At 41.0% G+C, this 21,529-nt stretch overlaps 3 protein-coding genes across 9 annotated transcripts; 2 read left to right on the top strand and 1 right to left on the bottom strand.

Annotated features, from left to right (window-relative positions):
* Window positions 1-98: 98 nt before the first annotated feature.
* si:ch211-266i6.3 (cytoskeleton-associated protein 2) lies at window positions 99-3,273 on the bottom strand. Of its 3 annotated transcripts, XM_029173568.3 has the most exons (8): window positions 3,255-3,273; window positions 2,595-2,663; window positions 2,359-2,423; window positions 1,586-2,256; window positions 1,409-1,505; window positions 1,073-1,133; window positions 648-864; window positions 99-557 (listed from the first exon to the last, which is right to left on the bottom strand). In XM_029173568.3, exons 3-8 carry the CDS (start codon window positions 2,401-2,403, stop codon window positions 305-307), a joined length of 1,344 nt encoding a protein of 447 aa, XP_029029401.1. In that variant the 5' UTR covers window positions 2,404-2,423; window positions 2,595-2,663; window positions 3,255-3,273; the 3' UTR covers window positions 99-304. The 3 variants fall into 3 exon arrangements, with proteins under 3 accessions (XP_029029401.1, XP_029029400.1, XP_055370385.1); XM_029173567.3 differs by lacking the exon at window positions 3,255-3,273 and having other exon boundaries at window positions 1,214-1,505; XM_055514410.1 differs by lacking the exons at window positions 2,595-2,663; window positions 3,255-3,273 and having other exon boundaries at window positions 1,214-1,505; window positions 2,359-2,581.
* On the top strand, window positions 2,861-7,042 carry LOC114869367 (52 kDa repressor of the inhibitor of the protein kinase-like). Of its 5 annotated transcripts, none has more exons than XM_029173562.3 (5): window positions 2,861-2,999; window positions 4,140-4,257; window positions 4,420-4,497; window positions 4,619-4,655; window positions 4,762-7,042. In XM_029173562.3, exons 3-5 carry the CDS (start codon window positions 4,471-4,473, stop codon window positions 6,576-6,578), a joined length of 1,881 nt encoding a protein of 626 aa, XP_029029395.1. In that variant the 5' UTR covers window positions 2,861-2,999; window positions 4,140-4,257; window positions 4,420-4,470; the 3' UTR covers window positions 6,579-7,042. The 5 variants fall into 5 exon arrangements, with proteins under 5 accessions (XP_029029395.1, XP_029029392.1, XP_055370383.1 ...); XM_029173559.3 differs by lacking the exon at window positions 2,861-2,999 and adding an exon at window positions 3,696-3,885; XM_029173561.3 differs by lacking the exon at window positions 2,861-2,999 and adding an exon at window positions 3,739-3,891.
* An 889-nt stretch (window positions 7,043-7,931) lies between these two features.
* Window positions 7,932-20,329, top strand: LOC114869301 (uncharacterized). Its single transcript, XM_029173423.3, has 11 exons — window positions 7,932-8,298; window positions 9,572-9,692; window positions 10,315-10,422; window positions 10,496-10,532; window positions 10,724-12,519; window positions 12,617-12,647; window positions 12,858-14,626; window positions 14,745-14,793; window positions 14,892-16,690; window positions 18,077-18,113; window positions 18,202-20,329. The coding sequence occupies exons 1-11, from the start codon at window positions 8,210-8,212 to the stop codon at window positions 19,728-19,730; spliced, it is 7,365 nt and encodes a 2,454-aa protein (XP_029029256.1). The 5' UTR covers window positions 7,932-8,209; the 3' UTR covers window positions 19,731-20,329.
* The last annotated feature ends 1,200 nt before the right edge of the window (window positions 20,330-21,529 follow it).

Here is a 21,529-nt window from a genome sequence, read left to right as displayed (position 1 = left end):
CTTCTCACAGGTACTTAAATACAGAACGTTATACATCTATAGTAGATTTGTATTTTCAAAATCTGATGGTAGGAAAATAATAAGTGTAGATTAAAAAAAACATTTGTATGGCAATCATTTAATGTTGTGCAATTGTGCATATTTCAACTTATAATAAAACAAGCAGTGTTAGAGAAGCTACAATATATTTAGAACAGACAATAACTTATGTTGTCCCCACAATACAATAAAAAAAATTAGTAAAACTATGATTGTATAAAATTTTCTTAGCTCATGTCCCATCATTTACTTAACCAAGTCATAGTCAACGCTGGTCTGGCAGATCTTCCAGAAGTGCAGGGTTTTTTCTGTAAATATAGGCATTGGGATCATCATCCAGCTTCACCAGCTCAGCCAGAGATGACACACAGGGATCATGATCAACCAGCATCGACGGCAGATGTGAGGATTTGTGCTGGATACGGCAGGAGCGGCGCACAGGTGTCAGGAACTTTAAATCTTTGATGTTGCTCCTCCTCCTAGATGTGCCACGCTCCCCTTCAATTGTCTTCTTGACACTGCACAAGACATTAAAAGGACTGATTAGTTTTTCATTCAACACTGGAAAGATAAGTTTAAGATAGATAAGTTTTTAAACTTAAGCTTACCTTTGCAGGTATGGAGTTGTCTTTACACTATATTTCACTACTGAAGCGATTTCCATGCGTGGTGTGCTGACACCTTCATTGTCACTTTCCACCTCATCTGCCCCCCCCCCCTGCTTAAGACTTTCTTTAGGTTCCTTCTTCACTTGCTCAGACTCTTTAGATTCCTCCTTTGGCTTTTTATCCTTCAATTCAACTTCACTCATCTCCTGTTCAAGGTCTTGGAGAAGAAAAGAACAGTGCTTGTGTAAATACAAAGATCTGTAGTGCATCTGAACACACACACACACACACACACACACACACACACACACACACACACACACACACACACACACACACACACACACACACACACACACACACACACACACACACACACACACACACACACACACACACACACACACACGCGTAAATTAAATTACCATCATTGCATCTGGATGGTGTTGCCATTGCCTCCAAGACATCACACAAGTTCACAACAACCTGTCCAAAGGTAAACCAGTTCAACAGAACATAATAGTATCTAACTATAAAACACTCATGAAAACACTGCTTGTCCTTACATCATCCAGTCCACCCATCAGCACATCTACAGAGTTCTCGAGCAGCTCTGGGGTTTGCCTGTCTGCTGTTAACTGTATTTCCTGTGTATCTGCACAGTGAGCCGTGGAAGCAGAATCGCTCGCTTGCGAGCTTTGTTTCGTTTTACAATTTTCTTCTTTAGCAGCCTGAACATGAGACTGGGATTTTTGGTTCACCTTGGATTTTGCAAAGGATTTTGGGGGTGCTGATGTCATCATGGCCGGTCTCTTTAAAGTCTTTCCCTTGGAAGCCATCCATTTAGCCAGCTTTGCTCTGCAGGCAGGACACCAATTATTTAACATGATGTGCAAGAGAATCACAAATTGGTTTGTGTGTAGAACAAAACAAAATACCTTCTTTGCTCAGTAGTCTCCATAGTCAATCTGTACTGGCTGAGTTTGTTGCAGACAGGAGCCTTCATAACCTTGTCAGTCACTGAAATATTTATCTTTGAAGTCTGACTCCCACTTACCTTGGTGGGAGCCACATTGGTGTTTTTGGAGCTAGTTTTGGCTAATGTTGCTGGAACTGTTTTACCAGGATGGCAGCTACTGACAGGTGGCCTGGTGATCACTGAACTGGATGCTGGTTTTTGTGGACCACACCGTGCTAGATCACTTACAGATCTGGACCTGCTTTTGGTCACATTTCCAGGGTTTTGGATCACGGTTGCTCTGGCACTTGCTTTCCAAATGGATCCAATTTTTGACTGGACAACCTTTCCTTTGTACATGCCTGGAGCAGACTTGGATGGCATAGCAGATGTTGGCTTTGCTACTTCTTCAGCTATTATTCTGACATTGTTAGACACAGCTTCTTTTCTCTCCTTCTGCACAGGGTTCACCATACTTGGAGCCTTGCTGGATGTTGTGTCCACCTGTTCGGTGTTGGTTTTAAAAGGAACATGTTTTTTCAGGGTTTGTTTTTCAGTTTCAGGTTTCAGTTGAAATGGAGCAACTATCGTTTTGTGCCGTTTGATGAAGGATTTGTTTCCTTGTGCGGGCCGAGTATTCTCTTTGTTTTCCTATTAGAGTACAATAAGAACATTAAGGGCGAAAGGAAACTCAAAGCCAAAAGAACACCAAACATACAATCAACACAGCTTCACAAACATTTCGTGACCTACCTTCTTATTGCCGAGCTTTTTACTTGAAATTGCGACAATGTCCATTATGTCACAATTTTGTGTTTCTTAGGTGAACAAAGCACATCATAAGTTACATGCAGCTACTGGCAAAACTGCTTCACTTAACGAAGTTACGTTACGAAAATGTTATTAATAGCGGGATTTTATGTATTATGTATATAAGTTTGCTCTAAAGTTGTATAAAAATAACGTTAGAGGATCAAGCATTGGCTTACCCTATATTGATCTTTTGATAACAACGCCAAGAGAATCCTGCACAGCTTCACACGTTGCTTGTTGCCTCCCTGTAAGGAAAAATTTTGGATTTGAGTTCCCTCTGAAGTTATAATTCGTTTCTCAGGTATCGCGAGAAGCCCAAATCAACCAATAGAGTATCTTCAAACGAAGGACGAGAGTTGAAGGGGGCGGTGTTATACTTCGATTCGAAGTTTTCGTCCTTGTCGTTTGAATGTTTGAACCTAAATAGAATTCCAAGTGTACTGGTCCAGGACGGCCAAGCCCAAGTACAGTGTTCACATGTAATATAGTGGGAATATACACACTGATCGTTTTACTGGGTACAGCTGTACAGTATAAATCAATCGGATACGGTAATTCTGCCGTGAATACTGCCTTTACAGGTTTGCTGCATTATTTACATTACGTTGTACAAAAGTGCCCAATGAAATGGCAAGTTATTTTATTCTTTAGATATATAAGCAAGACTATTTAGGGGAACATTAAATGTTTACATTACAGTACAATAATATAAATATAATATTAAAGATAAATAAATAATGATCTAATTCTTAGCATAATAATTATTATAATTATTTTATGTATTAGGTAATCACTCTACTGAAAACGTATGTCAAACGTTTGAGCCTGACTCATACCTTTTATGAATATTTCTCTATAAAATTATGATACTCATTAAGGGCTACGAAGCTTTTAGGTGTGGCTGTCCTAAAATCGGCCGTGATGTGGTCAAGGCATCCGTCACGTGGTAATGACGATGCAATGTTTAATCTGATTTTAAAAAATGTAGAAACGCATGAACACGATAACTTTATGAACGCACGGTTTTTGAAATTATCGCAAAGGATTGTGGGAAAGGTCGAATTTGCGCGTTTCTGTAAACCGAGCACATGAATTTCAAAATAAAGTCAAATGTATTCTAACAACAAATTATTTTTAATTTAATGTTTTAATGCACTACTAGTGAAACGACATATTAAGGATGTGTCCAGTTCCTCAGTGGGAAGGATATATTTTTACGTTATGTTTATGACTTTTGCTCTTACAGGTTTTATTGTATCTATTGTTTTTATTTTGAAATCCTAATCAGGAAAACGTGTCCAAGAAGCTTCTAAGCGTTAGCAGCTAGCTATCAAGAAAGTCTTGAGCCCAACATTTTTTCAGCAAACAAAACAAACGTATAATGCAAAATCATTGCGCTGTACCAAGCTGCAGTAGCAGCAAATTCGATCCCCAGCCACTCTTCAGGTTTCCACGTGACCCGGAAAGGTACTGGTAAATAATTTAACACCGATACTAAAGCACGGGGTTTGTTTTTTAGTGCAGTGTGTGCAGGCAAAAGCCACAACAAGGTTAGACATACATGAACTATTTTATTTCCTATATTCGTTGTTTAGCAGACAGCTAACGGTAGAGTTCTTGGGTAAACCGCGTTAATGAGTTTGACAGGGTCAAGGGCTAATGCGTTTTGCTAGTGCATGAGGTGAAAACTTTCATTACTGTTGTCATTTTGGTTCTTTTAGATCCAAGAAGTGGGTTGAAAAATGCCAGAGGAAAGATCTTGCAGACAAATCACCAGACCAGCTCTACAGATTCTACAGAGTTTGTGGAAAACATTTCGATACATCTCTGATTGATAGTGTAAGTTATGTTTTTAAACGGCACGTATTTTGAACATTATATGACCTCTGCCTCTGAACTTATAGGTTTATGAAGTCTGTCCCACTAGTTGTTTCGTTTTACACATTATTGTCTTCATATATGCCTTTATAATATATTTTCTTTTGGCTTGACCATTTTCAGGAGGCTCAGCATACAATCTTAAAAGATGATGCAGAACCAACTGTATTTGACATGTTAGGGCAGCCTCCAAATGAACAGGTGAAGCAAACCAAAGAACCGGTGGTCATCAAAAAAAATCCCCAAATTCTTCATTTGTACATTTACTTCTTTCTCATTATATTGTCTGTAAAATCACATTTCTAATATCTCATTTTTGTAGACCAAAGACAATGAAACAGAGCGTAAGGGGAGGAAAAGTAAGTAGAAATGTCAACACACATATGCATTTGTATTGTAAAGAAACTTAGTCCATCTTGAATATTTCTGATGACTAAATTGCTTTCTGGCACTTTTTGCTTTTAGAAATGAAAAAGTCCCAAGAAGATACAGTTAAAGAGGATGTTCAGACATTATCGGAAGAGGATGAAAACAAAGAATTTCTCAAGTCTTTATTTGAAGTTCTTTTACTGCTAGGAGAGCAGAGTATTCCTCCTATAACTTATGGTGATAGCAAATGGGACACTCAAGGGCTGGGCAACTTTCAGGCATTGTTAGAATATCGTATGAATTGTGGAGATGGAAATTTAAAAAAGAGGTATGAGGTGAACAAACAGTGCTGCTCATCAGCTCAGCTAATTCACCTGCTTGAGGTCTGTGAGAAGTTTATTCGTAGTAAGCTGGTTGAGGAAGTTAAACATAATGGCTTCTTCTCATTACTAACTGATGATTTGGTGAAGATCTCAGAGGAATGGTACCTCCCTGTCTTCATTCGTTTTGTGGACCAGTCTAACTGCCAGCGTGAAAGGTTTTTTGGATTTTTGAACTTGGAAGAAGATGAAGATGTACTTGCAGAGAAACTGCTGTCTGAAATTACTGAATCTTGGGGTTTAGATATGGAGCAGTGTAGAGGTCAAGCTCACTCTTGTTCTGGGACTCGTTTCAGTAAAGTCAAAACATTTGCTGCAGCACTTCTTAAAAGGTATCCAATGGCAGTGCTTACACTAAGATCAACACGCACACTGAACATAGTATTGGCTGGTGGTATGGCTTTGTCAGGGGTTCAGCTTGTCATGTCTACCTTTATGAAGATTGAGTCATTTTTCAGTCAGTCACCTTTTCTGCAGTTGGAGTTGGAACACGCCATTTCCATTTTCTACCCTAACAAAGAGGAGAAAGCAAACAAACTAAAGGAAATCTGTCGTACCAACTGGACCAGAAGACATGATGCGTTTAACGTGGCAATGGAGGTACTGGAGGCATTACTACTCTGTGTAGACAGCGTGCATGACAATGAAGACATGAGGTGGACCGATCAAGTCACACACAATGCTCTAGAGATTTCAAAAGCATTAACTGACTTTGAGTTTATCATGGCCTTAGTGGTCCTGAAAAATGTCACTGCACTCACTCAAGCATTTGGGCAGAATGTTCAGGGGAAAGCAACAGATATCCATTTTGCTGCAGCAAGTTTAAAAGCTGTGCTGCACTCCCTGAAGGAAGTGTCTGAGAACATTGATGTGTATCATGAGTTCTGGAATGATGAAGCTGTAAACCTAGCTGCTGCAATGGAAATCCCAGTTAAAGTTCCTCGGTCCATCTTGAGAAAGCACCAGTCAGAGTATAGAAACATTCGGCCAGAGCATTACTATAAGAATCATCTGTCTGTACTTGTGGTGGACTACATCATTAAAGAACTGAACGAGCTCTTCTGTGAGGAGCATGTTAAGACTCTGAGGTGTCTGACGCTGGTACCAACCGTCATAGAGCAGAATAAGTCCACTGAACCTGAAGAGGATAGCATACAGGTGTTTAAAAATGACATACCAACAGTAGCAACCCTCTCCGCTGAGCTGCACTGCTGGTGGGTTAAATGGAGCAAAAAGGGAAAGGGTGAAACCTTTCCCTCCAGTCTCCATGAAACACTGCAGCTACCTGATGTGAAGTTTTTTCCAAACATGCTTGCAATCCTGAGACTGATAGGCATCATGCCTACCTTGAGTCTGGAAGACAGCTGCAATGTTGCATATAAGCGCTTCAAGATGTACATAGAAGACATTCCTCTCAAATTCAAATCCAAAAGTCTTGCTGTTATAAACCTAAACTATGATGTTGGGTGTGATCTGGATTCAGTGGTTGAGATGTACATGAAAACAAACCCTGAGGAGGCAGAAGAGTTGTAGTCAATAGTGATGTGGTAGTTCAGCTCCTGTACAGATTGTCTGCATCTTTGTGTTTTGTGCAAATTGTGTTATGTTGACCTTGACCATATCACATTGACTCTAGAGTAAAGCTCTGGAGTTGAATAGAATAAAGGAAAAAAATCACATTCTAATCTGATGGGTATAAAAGAGGCATAACATAAGATAAAAGAAAAAAATGTTTAAACTTCCAAACTACTTGTTGAAATACAAAAAACAGTTTCCTAGTTTGAGTCTGGGTTTAACTTAACAGTTTTTGTTTTGTTTTACTTTCTAATGTGACGCCTGAAGTTGCATTTTTTGTACATCATAAAAGACAGAATGTATGTGATTTAATCAAATGTCATACCAGCATATTTTTACGTAAAAGAAAGTGTTATCAGTGTTTCTAGTGCTCAAGAATTTGGAAAGATGTAAATAAAACAAAGCGTTATTTGGCTTAATAACTTGTGTTGATTTGTTTTTCCAAATCAATTATACTTTTAAAACGTTGAAGAAAGTGGAAACTGAAATTAAACATTTTCTTTATTCAATAGGCAATAATTTAAACTATGACTATAATTACTGATATTTACAGTGCAAAAGGTTGAAGGAGACTAAATCAGTGAAGACAAGGTCTGTCTTCACTTACCTTAAAGTTTTAATTATTAGTTTCAACACATGCAAGTTTTTTAGTAGTAGTGGTAGATTATTGCAATTAGCCTCTTTTCATTCACATTTCCAGTAATATTAGAGATAATGAGTTATTGGCACCAACAAATCTAAAGTGTGCTAAATAAAAGACTTTCTTTCCTTACTGCTGTGTTTTTTTAATGCCACTGCTTTGAAGCACCATTAATTCTGTGATAAACTCAGGTCACTATTGGGTATTATGATGTAGATCTAAAAATGGAGTAAATAATTTAAGTAAACAAGTAATTCCGAGGATCATCATCATCATCATTGATAGCTTAAAATTTCTTCTATATTTTGTATAAGTAAAAACTGGCAAAAACCATCTGACCTACATACAGTGATTGCTGCAGTAGACAATGTTGATTGGATTGTTCACATCTGTGACACTGTTCCTTGTATCTTACCCTTTTTAAAGAGGTTAATGGTAAGCATTTCCCAGACTATTTTATAAATAAGACTATTATATCAAATAAAAAATTATAATGGAACCATTAAGCTATGAATTTTTTAGCCTTGCTAGGTATGCGGAATTTATGAGAATAAACACTTTTTTATCAGCAACGGCAATCCCGTTTTTTTCCTGACACGAGCAGGAAGAGCTCCTCGACCAGCGGAACTCCGAGCAGCTCGGTGCCACACTGCCCCCTCCTGAATAACATTTAACACTGCACGCCCTAGTTCCTGGTTGATGTTAGAACACGCTTTCGGCGACTCTTGGCTCACCGCGCAGCATCAACTTTTGCAAGCATGGATTTAGTAGGTTCCTAGTTTGCTAAGGAGAGATAATTGTTAAAGGACACTTAAACACAACTCTACCGGTTGCAGATTTTGTATAGGGCACCACTCTGTAGTCTCCTCTGCAGGTTTGCTCACAGTAGGCTTGCCAGCTTACAATCGCCAGCTAGCTAGCTAGCCAGCTAGCTACATTGGAGTCCAAAATGACTGACGGCTGCGCCGTGGTGAACTGTGATTACCGCCAAGGGGAATCAACCACTGCACTTTTTGGCTTCCCCTCGGATCCAGAGCGGTAAGGCATGCGCTTATTTCGCTGAACCGTTTGTTAAAAATGAGCCACCGAGCTCACAGAACGACTGTGGTAGCTTGCTGCTGTTAGCTTAACATCATGCTGGCTAATAGTGACACAACTCTATGGAAAATGGCGCAGAGCAAGCTAACGTAAACGTTAGTCAAGAACGAAAAATCAGTGTGAAATTGGTTCTGCTCGGCCGCACAGCTTCGTAGACAGATAGTGACGTGCAATAGTGGCGCAATCGCTTTGTATTTGTGTTCCACGATTGCACAAATGGAAAGAAACAGTTGTTAAAAACTTTTCGGTCTTGTAATTTAAATCGCATTCGATACACGACACCTACTGTCTGACTGGCGTGGTAACGCTTCTATTACTTCACATGTTGCGAAGAAAACACTTCTTACCCATAACGCGAATTTGTTGTGTTTAATGCAACCAAACGGCGTAATCTGTGCGCCATAAATCAATATAAACTGTAACAAACTCAAACTTAATATTTAAAACTGGCGATAATCTTGTAAAACAGCAGTCTAGCGCCACCCTTTGTTCTGTTTATAGCTCGTAACGCAGTTTCTTTATATTGAAATACTGCTTGTAACACACACTTTAGCATTCAGCTTACGATCTTCTAAAGGTGAATTAGGTGTAATTATAGTAAAAATCACAGCTGTATGGCTTCCCTGCAGCTCAGCTACTTACGGTATTAAAAACGCATCTCTGAACAGGAAATGTAACCTTTGAATTGGGGGGGAAACACTACCACTAAACACAGGAGTGCCCATTCCTGGTCCCCGAGAGCTACTTTTCTGCTGATTTTCCAACTCACCCTGCAGATTACCTTGATCAGGTGTGTCAGTTACCTGCTGATTGATTGAACACACCTGATCTAGGTAATCATTATTAGCTAAGACAGGGAGGGTTAGAAAACCAACAGGACAGTAGCTCTTGAGGACCAGGATTGGGCACCCCTGTCCTAACAGATCATGGGTTATCTAAATGTTACAGGCAGAACCTAGCAGTGACTTTCTCCTGTCTTCCCCTGTCTAATGTTTACAACTAAACCACCGCGATTATATTTTTCAGTGATACTGTGCTCATTAAGTGCCGCATCATTGTAAAGCTGTACTGATTATTGGTTATTTATTTTACTAAAGGCTACATGTTCTTTATATACATCAAACAATACACAAAAGCATTTCAGCAAATTGATGTAATGGTTAATGTGACCTCAAATAAATAAATTTGTTTTTTCACTTCCTGTGTTTTGTAGCTGCAAGCAGTGGTTGAACAACTGTGGTCGCCAGGATTTGGCATCAGAACCCCCTGAGCAGTTGCATAAGCTGTACAGACTATGTGCAAAGCACTTTGACCCTTCTGTGATCTCAAATCCGGTAAGGATCATATCACCAATGTTTCCCCTACCATTATAATATCAAAGACATCTAGCTGGATAGTTGTGCAAGTGTTGTTACTTATTTGTAACTAATTTGACAATTACCAGGAGAAAAAACAAATTGTTGATTAACATTCTTCTTTACTCAATGTTACATCAATAATAGCTACAACTCTAACTCCAACTCTGATATTCTTCCAGTATTAGCTTGTATTTGTTACCGCAATGGATACCCTGACAAATAAATGTAATGTATGTAAATAAAAGTGTCATGAGGTGTCATATTTTGCTAAGCTTAATATTTTGTGAAAAATAATTCAAGAGGAAAATGTTGCAAGTTTACAAACCCAACTGATTAAGATTAAAGCAATGCACTAAGTTGTAAACCCCTCAAGATAAATCCATTGTATGTATGTGCTCCTAAATAGTCTTGGTTTGGCTTTTGTTTTTGTCTGATGATTAAGTGCTATCTAAAGTATACACACACACACACACACAGTTTGGTAGTAGTTTGAAGTGGATACATTGTTTTTCTTGCTCCTAATATCACATAGTGTGAATATGTTATTGGGGAATATTAAGAATGTGCATTATAATTTGATGTCATGCATCTTTTTCAGAGTGCTTCCGGTTGTGTCTTAAGGGAAGATGCGGTTCCTACAATATTTGACTTTGCAACGCCTGTGAATAAACAGTCCACTTCTAACCGGAAACGGGCTGGAGATATAGTAAGTACTTCTGGAGGCATATTTTCTCACATTGGAAAAATGCAAAGTGTAATATTTTCTTTTATCTTTCTAGCCTGAAGAAGGACCTACTTCTGTAAAGAAAACAAAAGGTACATAACTAAAAAATGCAGATGTCAAAAGTCAGGGAAAAAAAATGTCAAATCAAAAGTTTAATCCTTTTATTTTTGTCAATATCAAGGTGTGTTGGAAACATTTGGTCAGTACTTGCTAACTAACTTACCTAAGTTGAAATTACTTCAGAAATCATTCAATATATCCCCTGTTTTTGTTTTCCTGTCAGAAAACACAGCAACACTAGATGTGACCGAGGAGACAAATGTGTCTGAAGAGACTAGTGCAAGACCTGAAATGCATGGAGATATACAAATCCAAGAAGATGTAGCCACCTCAAAAGCAAAAGAAACGCTAAAAGCATATTTTAAGGAAATCCTGGCACTGACTGGATTTAGCATAAATGGTGCAAATATCAATACTGATGAGCCTATTGGAGGGGCCAGGGGTCAAGCTCTCAATCATGTCTGCATAGAGAAAATTGACAAGAATGAAATCCTGCAGTTCAGTGAAGACCTCATGCGACAGGAGATTCAAAAGAGCCTCCGACTGGCACGGTTCTTCTCAATTCTGTTTCAGGATGTGACAAGCATAGAGGGAAAGGATCAGATCCCAGTTTTTATTAGATCTGTCACTGTAGCAGGATTCCCACAAAAGCACCTTGTTGGGTTTTTGCCATGTGATGTCGATGCAGAGAATCTGTTTTACTTGCTTCTCTCAGAATTGCGAAACAAGTGGGGGCTGAGGATGGAACACTGCAGAGGACTGACTTACCTTGTAACGGGTAGTACTTGTCAGAAAATGAGAGACCTTGCCAGCAGGATTCTACAGGAGTTCCCACAAGTAGTTTTGTCACCAAGTGACCCATATGCCTTTAACATATGGATTATTCGGTGCATGCCTGTGCCCTCCATCCAGAAAGTTGTAGATACTGTCGAGGAGGTGGCTTCTTTACTCAGGAGAACACCAGAACTGTCTAAAAGATTGGAAGGAAATATCCAGCTAACATGTGGGCATCTAAAAGGAGAAGTAGAGCGAATCAAAGCAGCAGTCAGTGGGAACTGGGAATATACCACTGATGCCTTCCAGACCATGTTGGATATTTTGGAGCCATTCCTAAACTGCATCAATGAGATGATTTCAAAGGTTGATGAAGATACTGCTGAACAGATGGCCAAGCTTAAGTCTGTTTTGAAGAATTTCAATTTCATCATAACACTTGTTGTTTTGAAAAACACACTCTGTTGTGTGAGCATTCTCAACTCAAGTCTCAGGGGAGTAATTAGCATCAGCAGTACCTTGCAGTACACAATTTCCAATGCCTTAAAGCTGGTGAGCAAATATCAACAAGAGCTTGCAATATTTCACAGGAAATGGTTTTCAGATGCAGTTGGACGGGCCAAGAAGTTGGGGGTGGAGGTTTGTAAACCAGAGATGGACCAAGGAAATGCAACTGAGACACCATTGGAGGACTTTTACAGAGAAAGCCTGAGCCGGCCTATCTTGCTGTATCTAGTGGCAGAGGTGAAAAGAGTGTTCAGCACAGAGATGGTTAGGATTCTTCGATGGCTTTCATTAGTGCCATCTTACATGGCTGACCACAATTTCAGCATTCGCAGGGATAAAGTAGCAGATGCCAACTTGAACAACCTTGCAAGGCCTGACACATTTTATGAAGAACTGGGCTGCTGGGAAGTGAAATGGAGGCACGCAAGCAAGCGCAGAATCCTGCCAACCACAGTGTTTGCTACACTCAAGATTCCCGATATTGGGTTTTACCCAAATGTGCAGAGCTTACTGAGGGTGTTGGGCACTGTTCCATGTGTAAATGCAGAGGCAGATGTCTATGGCCAATACCACATGGTCCTGGAGCGCTGCCATGCCTACTTAACAGCCACACCTGTGGACAAAAGACAGTGTGGCATGGCGTACATCTTTGTGAACCAAGATGTTCACTTTAGCGTTGAACAAATGGTGGAGTCCTATGTCCAAAAGCATCCAGATATTCTGAAGTTACTGCAAATGGTGAGTTTCATAAGCAGGATACCTCGACTTGATAGCTCACTTTGAAGATTTATTTATCTTTTGTACCTAACACTAGGCTTTTTTTTTTGTGCTACAGAATGATGACACAAAGGAAAAGCCTCCCCAAGGTAAGTCTTTTATAGCCGATTTTAACATGCTACAGTTTGTGACTTCAACGCAAGGCTATTCAATTGTGAATAGAATATATAATTGAAGGCAACTGAACTACAGCTGACAAACTGTTAATAATTGAAGATTTGTAATTGGACACTTGAGTGAAAGGAATTAAGCAAGTTAAATTCTATTTTGTCTTAACTTACATTATCTTTTTGTTTTAGCACCAACTCAGAAAAACCATGCCGAAAAAGACACAGAGGAAGAGTTACAACTCCTAAACCTAGAAATGGACGCTGACAGACTTGTGGAGATGAAGTGTGCAGAGACAGACAGAGAAGCACTTAAATCTGCTTTGCAGTCCGCAGTGATAGCTGCATACAGCAGTCAAAGCAGGCTGTGTGGTGAGACGTCTGCTGCCCAGGATGCAGAGGTGGAGTATGTGACCAAGTCTGAAATGAATGAAGTTCTCACGGTTTGCGAGACTGCTGTCAGGGAGGGAATTCTCTTGGAAGTGGGGAGTTCCTTCTTTTCTTTGTTCATTGACCGTGTTGTGAAACTGGGGGAGACGGACTACCTTCCTCTTTTTCTGAGGTTTGTGGATAGTTTTGACGTAATGCGACTGGAGTTGATAGGATTCCTCGAGGCAAATCTTGATTGTGAATCTATGGTTCAGCGTCTCCTGGAAATAGTTACAGTTGATTGGCATCTTGATTTCAATAACTGTAGAGGTCAAGCATACCTTGGTTCTGGTGACATCTCTTACAAGCTGAAAGCCTTTGCCTGTAAAGTCCAGGAAAAATACCCCCTTGCTATAAGCACACACTGCTCTTCTTACTCTTTCAACACATGGTGGTCAAAATCCATCCCAGTACCTGCTGTTAAAAGAGCGCTTGATACATTTGAAGAGGTTTTGATGTTTTTTGGCAGCAGTGCTGCTTTAGAAAAACAGCTTGACCATGTAATAGCATATGGGCTTCGAGAGAGCTTTGAGAAAGTCCAGGAGATACAAGGGAAGTTCTGTGCTCTTTGGCAAGAGAAGCATGACTCCTATGAGGTGTTTGTGCAGATGATAGAGCCTCTGGTTGAATGTTTGGAGAAAGTCAAGAGCAACCCACAAAGATGGAAAGCATCCGTGTCAGATCAGGCTGCAGTACTTCTCTGTAAGGTAATGGAGTTCGATTTCATCATTGCAATGGTGGTTTTGAAGAACGCCTCATCTTTTACCAGAGAGCTCAGTGCAGGTCTCCAGAAGGACCACTTCAGTGCTGCATCTCAGCTATGCCAGATCAGTGGTATTGTGGCCACTCTTAACAGAGTAAAAACAAATATGAAGGTATTTCACCAGAACTGGTTTGATGAGGCTTGTGCAATAGCGCAGAGTCTAAGGGTGCAAGTTGAAGTGCCTGAAAGCGCTTTGCCAAGAGATGGCATGATTAAGCCAGTTGGGTTTTACAAAGATGGTTTAAGTGTTCCCCTAGTAGACAACCTCATCAATGCAGTGAAAGATCATTTTTCTGACGACCACAAAGAAGCTCTCAACTTTCTGTCTTTGGTGCCATGCTCCGTCACAGTGAGTTACATGTTTGAGAGCTTGAAGTCAAAGCCTCCTCTCTACAGCCGAGACCTTCCTGATGCTGACAACTTCTTCACGGAGCTCTGCTGTTGGAGGGTAACCTGGAAAACCAAAGTGGCTTCTGTGACCATCCCAAACTCTATATTTCACACATTGCGACTGCCACTAATGCAATACTTTGGAAACATCAATGCACTGCTGAGAGTCATAGCTGTGCTACCCAGCACAGTACTGGAGGACTGTGGTGTTGAAATGCGCCACAAGAAGTTCCTAGAGTACCTAAGAAATACAAATCCTAAAGACCGGTCCCCATGCTTGGCAATGCTGCAGGTGGGCACAGACTTCAGCAGAGACCTGGACCGCATGGTGATCCAGTGTTTGAAGGTGACACCACAGACCTTGGAGGGTATCTGTCTGGTATGTATTTGAGCAACCTTTGTCTTGCATATGTTAAATTAAAATCTATCCTTCTTCGTATTTTTGTGAACTCTGAAAAGCTGATTCTAACGCCAATTTGTATTGCGCCTACTCACAGGACCATGAATCCAAAAGTTTCATCAGGCAGTCTGACAATAATATGGAAGGTAAGGTTGCTGATTTAACTAATGTTCGATCTAATATTCATTGTGTTTCTATTGTAACACCCATGTTGTGTCTTCTCTCTCGGTTTGTCTTTATTTAGTTGATTATATCAAGGATGAAACAGAGGAGCCAAAAACTGAGCAACTACCCGAAAAGATTGAAAACCAGGACATGAAACAAGCAGATGAAAATGGGCAATCAGGAGATAATCGCCAGACTTTGGCAACACTATTCAGACTTGCGGCACTACTGGGAAAAAAGAACGGCAGTCTCTCTGACCTCCCAGAAGATGTTGTAGAGCTTTATATTCAGGAGCTGAGCATGTGCCACTGGTTTGGAAATCAGAGCAAATTCACACCTTGTTTGGGGGATGATGAAATGGTGAAAACCCTCATCAATGGAATCAGAGATGTAATACTCAAGGAAATCAAGGACTCACCATTCTTCTCACTTATTACAGATAAACCTGTTAAAGTTGCTAATAAGACACACTTACCTGTTTTTGTCAGGTATGTTGCAGAGTCTGCTCTTAAAGTGGACCTCATGGGTTTCTTACCATTTGATGAAAATTGTTACATTAATACACAAGCAGAAAACCTTGCAAGGATTCTCACTGAAGACTGGGGCCTGCCAATGTCTCAGTGTCGAGGGCAAGCATTCATGCACTTGGGCTCAGGTTATCAAAGTCTGAAGAAAATGTCTTTGGATTTCCTCAACATTTATCCACTCGCAGTCATAACACCTAGTGAGTCTTGTGGCCTTGCCCACTGGCTGACGGGGAGTGTGCCATGCCAATCTATATCTAAAATGTTGGATATTACAGAAGACCTGCTGATGTTTTTTGAGGATTCTCCTGGTTTAGAGAGACAGTTGGCTCAGGCTGTTGATGGGCTTCTAAATATGCCGAGGGAGGCCCTGGAGGAAATCCCAGAAACGTGTTGCTCAAGGTGGAAAAAGAGAGAGGACTTCTTTGACATACTTGCAGACACATTGGAGGGCATCCTCAGCTGCCTGGATGTCGTTAGCACAAGTGTCACAGGTGCGAAGTCGGTGCATGCACAGGTTCTCTCTGCTGCTTTAAGAAACATGGATTTCATCGTCACCCTTGTAATCTTGAAGAATGCCTGTGCTCCTCTTCGTAATTGTAGCACTGTCTTTCGCTGTGGAAACCCTGCTGATATTCTGTGTGAAGTGGAAAAAATCCCCTCCATCATAGAGGCTCTTAACAAAATGTTGGAAAATGTAAGCACTGTGCACTCCTCTTGGTTCGAGCAGGCCTTCCAGTTAGCAAACAAGGTAGCACCTGAACAAGTGTGCTTCTCTGAGGAAGCCAACAGCTATGAATCCCCTGAGGTCTATTACAGAGAACATCTGAGTGTTCCTCTCCTCACAAGTCTCATAGATGAAATGAAGTACAGCTTCTCAGACAACCACTTGAAGGCCCTGTCAGTCCTGTCACTGCTGCCCTCCTGCAATCCACAGCCAGTTCTGTCTGATTCCACAGACAAACCATTCAGCCTCTACCTTGCGGATCTTTCAGAGCCGGAAGCAGCTGAACAGGAAATAAACACCTGGGCCACTGTCTGGAGAGAGAAATATCAGGATATTGCGCCTCCAACATCCATCGCTGAAACATTGGCTCATCCTGAGTCAAATAACCATCCAACTGTTACCTTACTGCTCAGGCTAATAGCTGTCCTGCCAAGCGTAAGCATGGAGTGTGATTTGATGAAGACAACGCTTAATTCAATGCGGGACTTGTTAAAAAGTACTCTATGCAAAGGCAACCGAATTGATCATGTGATGCTTGGTTTTCACTGCAAAACCCTGCAGAGACTACCAGAGGCCATTGAGAAGTGCATGGAGTGGGCTCCAGAGAGTACTGCATGTCTATCCCAGGTAACCACGATGAATTTATTTACGCCATAATAGAACTACATCAATTACTTGGTTTGTTTATGTGCTTGGCTAAGGGCTGTCACTCTATTTACATTGGAGCAAACGTTTGAATTGACACCAATGTGGCATTCTCAGTATTTTTAGTTTCTGGTTGTAGCGCTTAACAAGTTAAGTAGCGCAATAGGTGATGTCCCGGTCCCCTAATGCATAGGGCACATCGTGTGTGTGTGTGTGTGTGTGTGTGTGTGTGTGTGTGTGTGTGTGTGTGTGTGTGTGTGTGTGTGTGTGTGTGTGTGTGTGTGTGTGTGTGTGTGTGTGTGTGTGTGTGTGTGTGTGTGTGTGTGGTGTGTGTGTGTGTGTGTGTGTGTGTGGTGTGTGTGTGTGTGTGTGTGTGTGTGTGTGTGTGTGTGTGTGTGTGTGTGTGTGTGTGTGTGTGTGTGTGTGTGTGTGTGTGTGTGTGTGTGTGTGTGTGTGTGTGAGTGTGTGTGTGTGTGTGTGTGTGTGTGTGTGTGTGTGAGTGTGTGTGTGTGTGTGTGTGTGTGTGTGTGCATGTGTGTGTGTGTTATGTCTGTGTGTGTGTGCGTGTGTGATGTGTGTGTGTGTGCGTGCGTGTGTGTGTGTGTGTGTGTGTGTGTGTGTGTGTGGTGTGTGTGTGTGTGTGTGTGTGGTGTGTGTGTGTGTGTGTGTGTGTGGTGTGTGTGTGTGTGTGTGTGGTGGTGTGTGTGTGTGTGTGTGTGTGTGTGTGTGTGTGTGTGTGTGTGTGTGTGTGTGTGTGTGTGTGTGTGTGTGTGTGTGTGTGTGTGTGTGTGTGTGTGTGTGTGTGTGTGTGTGTGTGTGTGTGTGTGTGTGCTGTGTGTGTGTGTGTGTGTGTGTGTGTGTGTGTGTGTGTGTGTGTGTGTGTGTGTGTGTGTGTGTGTGTCTCTCTCTCTCTCTTTATCTCCACTGAAGATAAAGTGGCAGCCCTAATCTGGGATTTGGCTACTAGCAAAGGTTCATCCTTACAAATGTAACTGTTTTCAGATTTTGTCAATTAACTTAAATGTAACAATCTTTCAATCAATGCTTTATTTATAAAGCGACGGATAACAACATACAGTTGACCAAGGCGCTGAGCATGAATGAAATCACAGTATAAAAGGTAGTAAAACGTAAAACTGGGACATGACACAAAAATAAAACAAATTATTAACATAGTGGCATACCCCACTCAGTAGCTGTGGACAGAATTGGAGGCCATTTCAAAGGTGAGTTTTTACTTTAGATTTAAAAACAACCAGATCTTAGGATGACCTGACACCATATTTTATTTATTAAACAAGTGTAAAAAAAACACAATTTGTGTGGCTTTTGTCACAATTGTAAGTGTTTTTGCACATATTTTTTTAGGTGAAGAAAATTTTGCAGACACTAAAGCTGAATAATGGTGAGTACACATCATTCTGATTATGAGTTTGTTTTATTTGGAGATTGGTATGCTTTCTTGATGATTTTTTTTTTTTAATTATTATTAGGAGGCGTCAAACAAACAGCACCAAAAGAATCCAACGTGTCTAATGGAGCACAGAAGTGTGGCGATGAAGAGGTGAACTGTGGTAATAATGAAGCGAACCTGGAAGTTGCTCCAGGGCAGAGGAAAGCAGTGTCTTTTTATGAGCCAGCACTACGTGAAGAGATCCTCAAAGAGCTCTGGGACTCTCAGTTCTTTACAATCATAACTGAGCATGCTGTTGAAATTGACAGGGAGCTTTATGTTCCGCTGTGCATTAGGTACCTTAACAAAGAAGACATTCAGTGTGAGGAAACATTGGCTTTCATTCCTTTAGGGGAGGACACTGTTGTCCTTGCAGATGCTATTGAGACCACTCTTTCTGAAAAGTGGGGCCTCAATATGGAGTACTGTCGAGGACAGGCTTTGCTGGGTGTTGGTGAAGTGGGGGCTCAGATGAGGGCTGTAGGTTTAGCCATTGCTAAGAAGTACCCTCAGGCTGTAAGAACAGTCAGCTCCGCCATGTCTCTTAACGTGTGGCTTGCAAAATCCTCTCCGTCTGCAGAAGCTGCAGATGGAGCCATTCTTATTGGCAAAATATTACACTGGCTCACAGAGGATGCAGAACGCCAGAGCAAACTGGAAGAGATGATCATTCACATGTTCCAGCACGATGAAGGAAAGGCCAACGAGCTGAGGGACAAACTCATCAAGAACTGGGAGAAGAGTCACGACATGCACGAAGTGATGGTGGACCTACTTGAAGCAGTCGTTCTCTGCCTCAATGAGCTGACAACCGAGGGGGGAGTATCAAACCAGCAGCACACGTTGCAGTTCCTTGACGCAGTTAGAAACTTTGAGTTCCTTCTGTCAACAGTGGTGCAAAAGAACGTCCTGAGTGTAACTAAGAAGCTAAGCCAGTCTCTTCTAGGAAAACCCCTAGATATGCTGCTTGCTGTGAATAATTTGCCCGATCTCAAAGCATCCCTTAGTAAACTCAGAAGTGACATTGACACCTATCACAAAGCATGGTTTGAGGAGGCCGTGATGTTGGCTTCAAAACTTAACGTCACAATAGTGCATTCAGTACTTCTAGATCCGCTTAGTGAGTTTTACAAAGTATCTTTAAGCATGAAGGTTGTAGAGCACTCCATATCGGAAATTGATGACCTCTTCACAGAAAAGGTATTGGATACCTTGCGTTGTCTGGAGATTGTGCCTTACGCAATGTCCAAAGTAGAAACCAGCATTCTCAGCAGTCTTGTGTTTCGCTTATACAAGGAGGACTTGCCAGATCAGGCCTCCCTTCACTCAGAGATGAAGATATGGAAAGAGAAATGGCTGGATCCCCTGGCAGGCTATCTCCCGACCACTGTGCTTGACACCCTGAAGACGTCGCAGATAAGAATTTTTACTAACATTGAAACGCTTCTCAGACTCCAGGTCATCTTGCCTTTTTCAAGGAGAGAAAGTAACTTCAGGCAGGGAAAACGGAGCTTACAGGAGTTCATACAGCAGGATAAGAGGTCCCTCGCTGAGCTCCACCTTCTGTAAGAGTTGCAGGTCTTCCATTGCGGTTTGCAGACTTGCAAAGTATTTCAGATGTCACCATCCCCACACTTAGGAACTATTTTGTCTCTACTCTAATTCAACTTGATATTTGACTGTACTGATTTAAATTCTATCATGTTCCTTTTTTGTTGTTCACCTGCAAAACATGCCTGTGTTATATTTTGTTCTTTTATGCTATAGTTGTACAAACCAATGGGACCAATGTCTTGGCAAACGAAAAGCAATGGTCAATAATGATTCTCGATGCTTGTGTGCCTTGATGCAAAACTTGTAATTCACACCATCTACTATGATAATATACAGAAAACCTGTAAATGTTCCATTGGCATTTGAAATGACTCATTTTATCCTTACCTGAAATGAGCAGTTTGATTTCTGTATCACCATCATGACTTGAATTATTAAACAACACCCTTACTTTTGCTGGGCACAAATACAAATGGTTAGCTCCTGGGTTATGATGGTTCCTGTCTCTTTGCAGGAATTAATTTGCTGTAAACGTATCTTTGAAAGAATGTTTCCCTAACAGGAAAACCTTCATATATATTTGTCAAAAAAGTAATAAAATTATCCAAAATATGTGTTGCTGTGTGGTCATGTCTGAAAGTTAACAGCAGATGGTGCAAATAGACTGCCATGTGCCTTGACACGAAATTCTTTCAGAATCTTTTCTTATAATTATCTTTATAATTATTTCAATATATCACAATTATTCTTTTATACTTTTGGTTTATAAGTTAGCAAAACTTTGCCAGTGTTAATGATTCCTTACTGAAAATACAGTTTATGGTTTTAAGTATTTCTAGTGTGATTGACTTCTCATGGCTTTGTACGACAAACATCTCCTGATAGTAAATATTTCACCATCTCTTTGTCTTCATGTGAAGGTGTGTGAGTCATAGGTCCAACTAGTGTTTAGCAGTGATGCAAATCGTTGCTTAGAGGTTTCATTGTGGCTTCTGGGCTTTGGTTAATGTGTAATATCTGAGAACAAGTGTATTCAGTGGGTCAGCAGTTGATAGTTGATACTGTGTTGCACGTCAATTATTTGCTGTGAATTCCAACTTGGTTTTTAAGTCTTTACAGGGATTTCAGAGAACAAGTTATTACTCTTATTATTATTGATCAGTCCAATAGCAGACTCCAGAATCTCATAGCTTACTGACACGAAGGCTCAAGGACTTACTCATCCATGTCTGGAAAAGAACTTCTTTTCCAGACGTGGCCTGAAGAAGTTAACTTCCAAAGTAATTACTCTAGATTTTAAATAGGTCCAAAGAAAGTCTTGATGCTTCAGACTCCACCATCAGGTTGTTTGTGTTGACATGAAGCCAACCTATCTGTAACACAGATGACCCCACAGAGTGCGCACTTCAAATAGAGCTGTGGTTCCCCCCGAGCTGTAACAACAGATGCTTCGCCTGACAAAGCCCCAATTGTCAGTGCTCAGCTCGGTGTGAAAGGAGCATCTCCGCGTCCCCGTTCAGCTGCTGAGCAAACGGATCTGCCCCCGCTCAGGCCGTAGAGCGTTCACATGCACGTATAGGAACGGCAGCGTTGTCCCATGCGTGTCCTGCCAACAGCAACACGCCTACAAGCTGTTATTTATTCATTTACACTGAGGATGTGGACCTGTTGCTGTTTCAGTCTCAGGTGCAGCATGTGCACTGGAGCGTGGCCATCACATCCTCCATCTTCAGGCAAAACTATGCATTGCCATAATCGACCTGTGCACCAGGTTTCCTGTTTGAAAACGGGGTTCTGCACTGATCTAAGACCTG

Source organism: Betta splendens, chromosome 14, assembly GCF_900634795.4.
Source record: "Betta splendens chromosome 14, fBetSpl5.4, whole genome shotgun sequence".
NCBI classification, from domain to species: domain Eukaryota; kingdom Metazoa; phylum Chordata; class Actinopteri; order Anabantiformes; family Osphronemidae; genus Betta; species Betta splendens.
The sequence above is the reverse complement of the archived record's forward strand: the minus strand, read 5'-3'. Positions and strand labels throughout refer to the sequence as shown.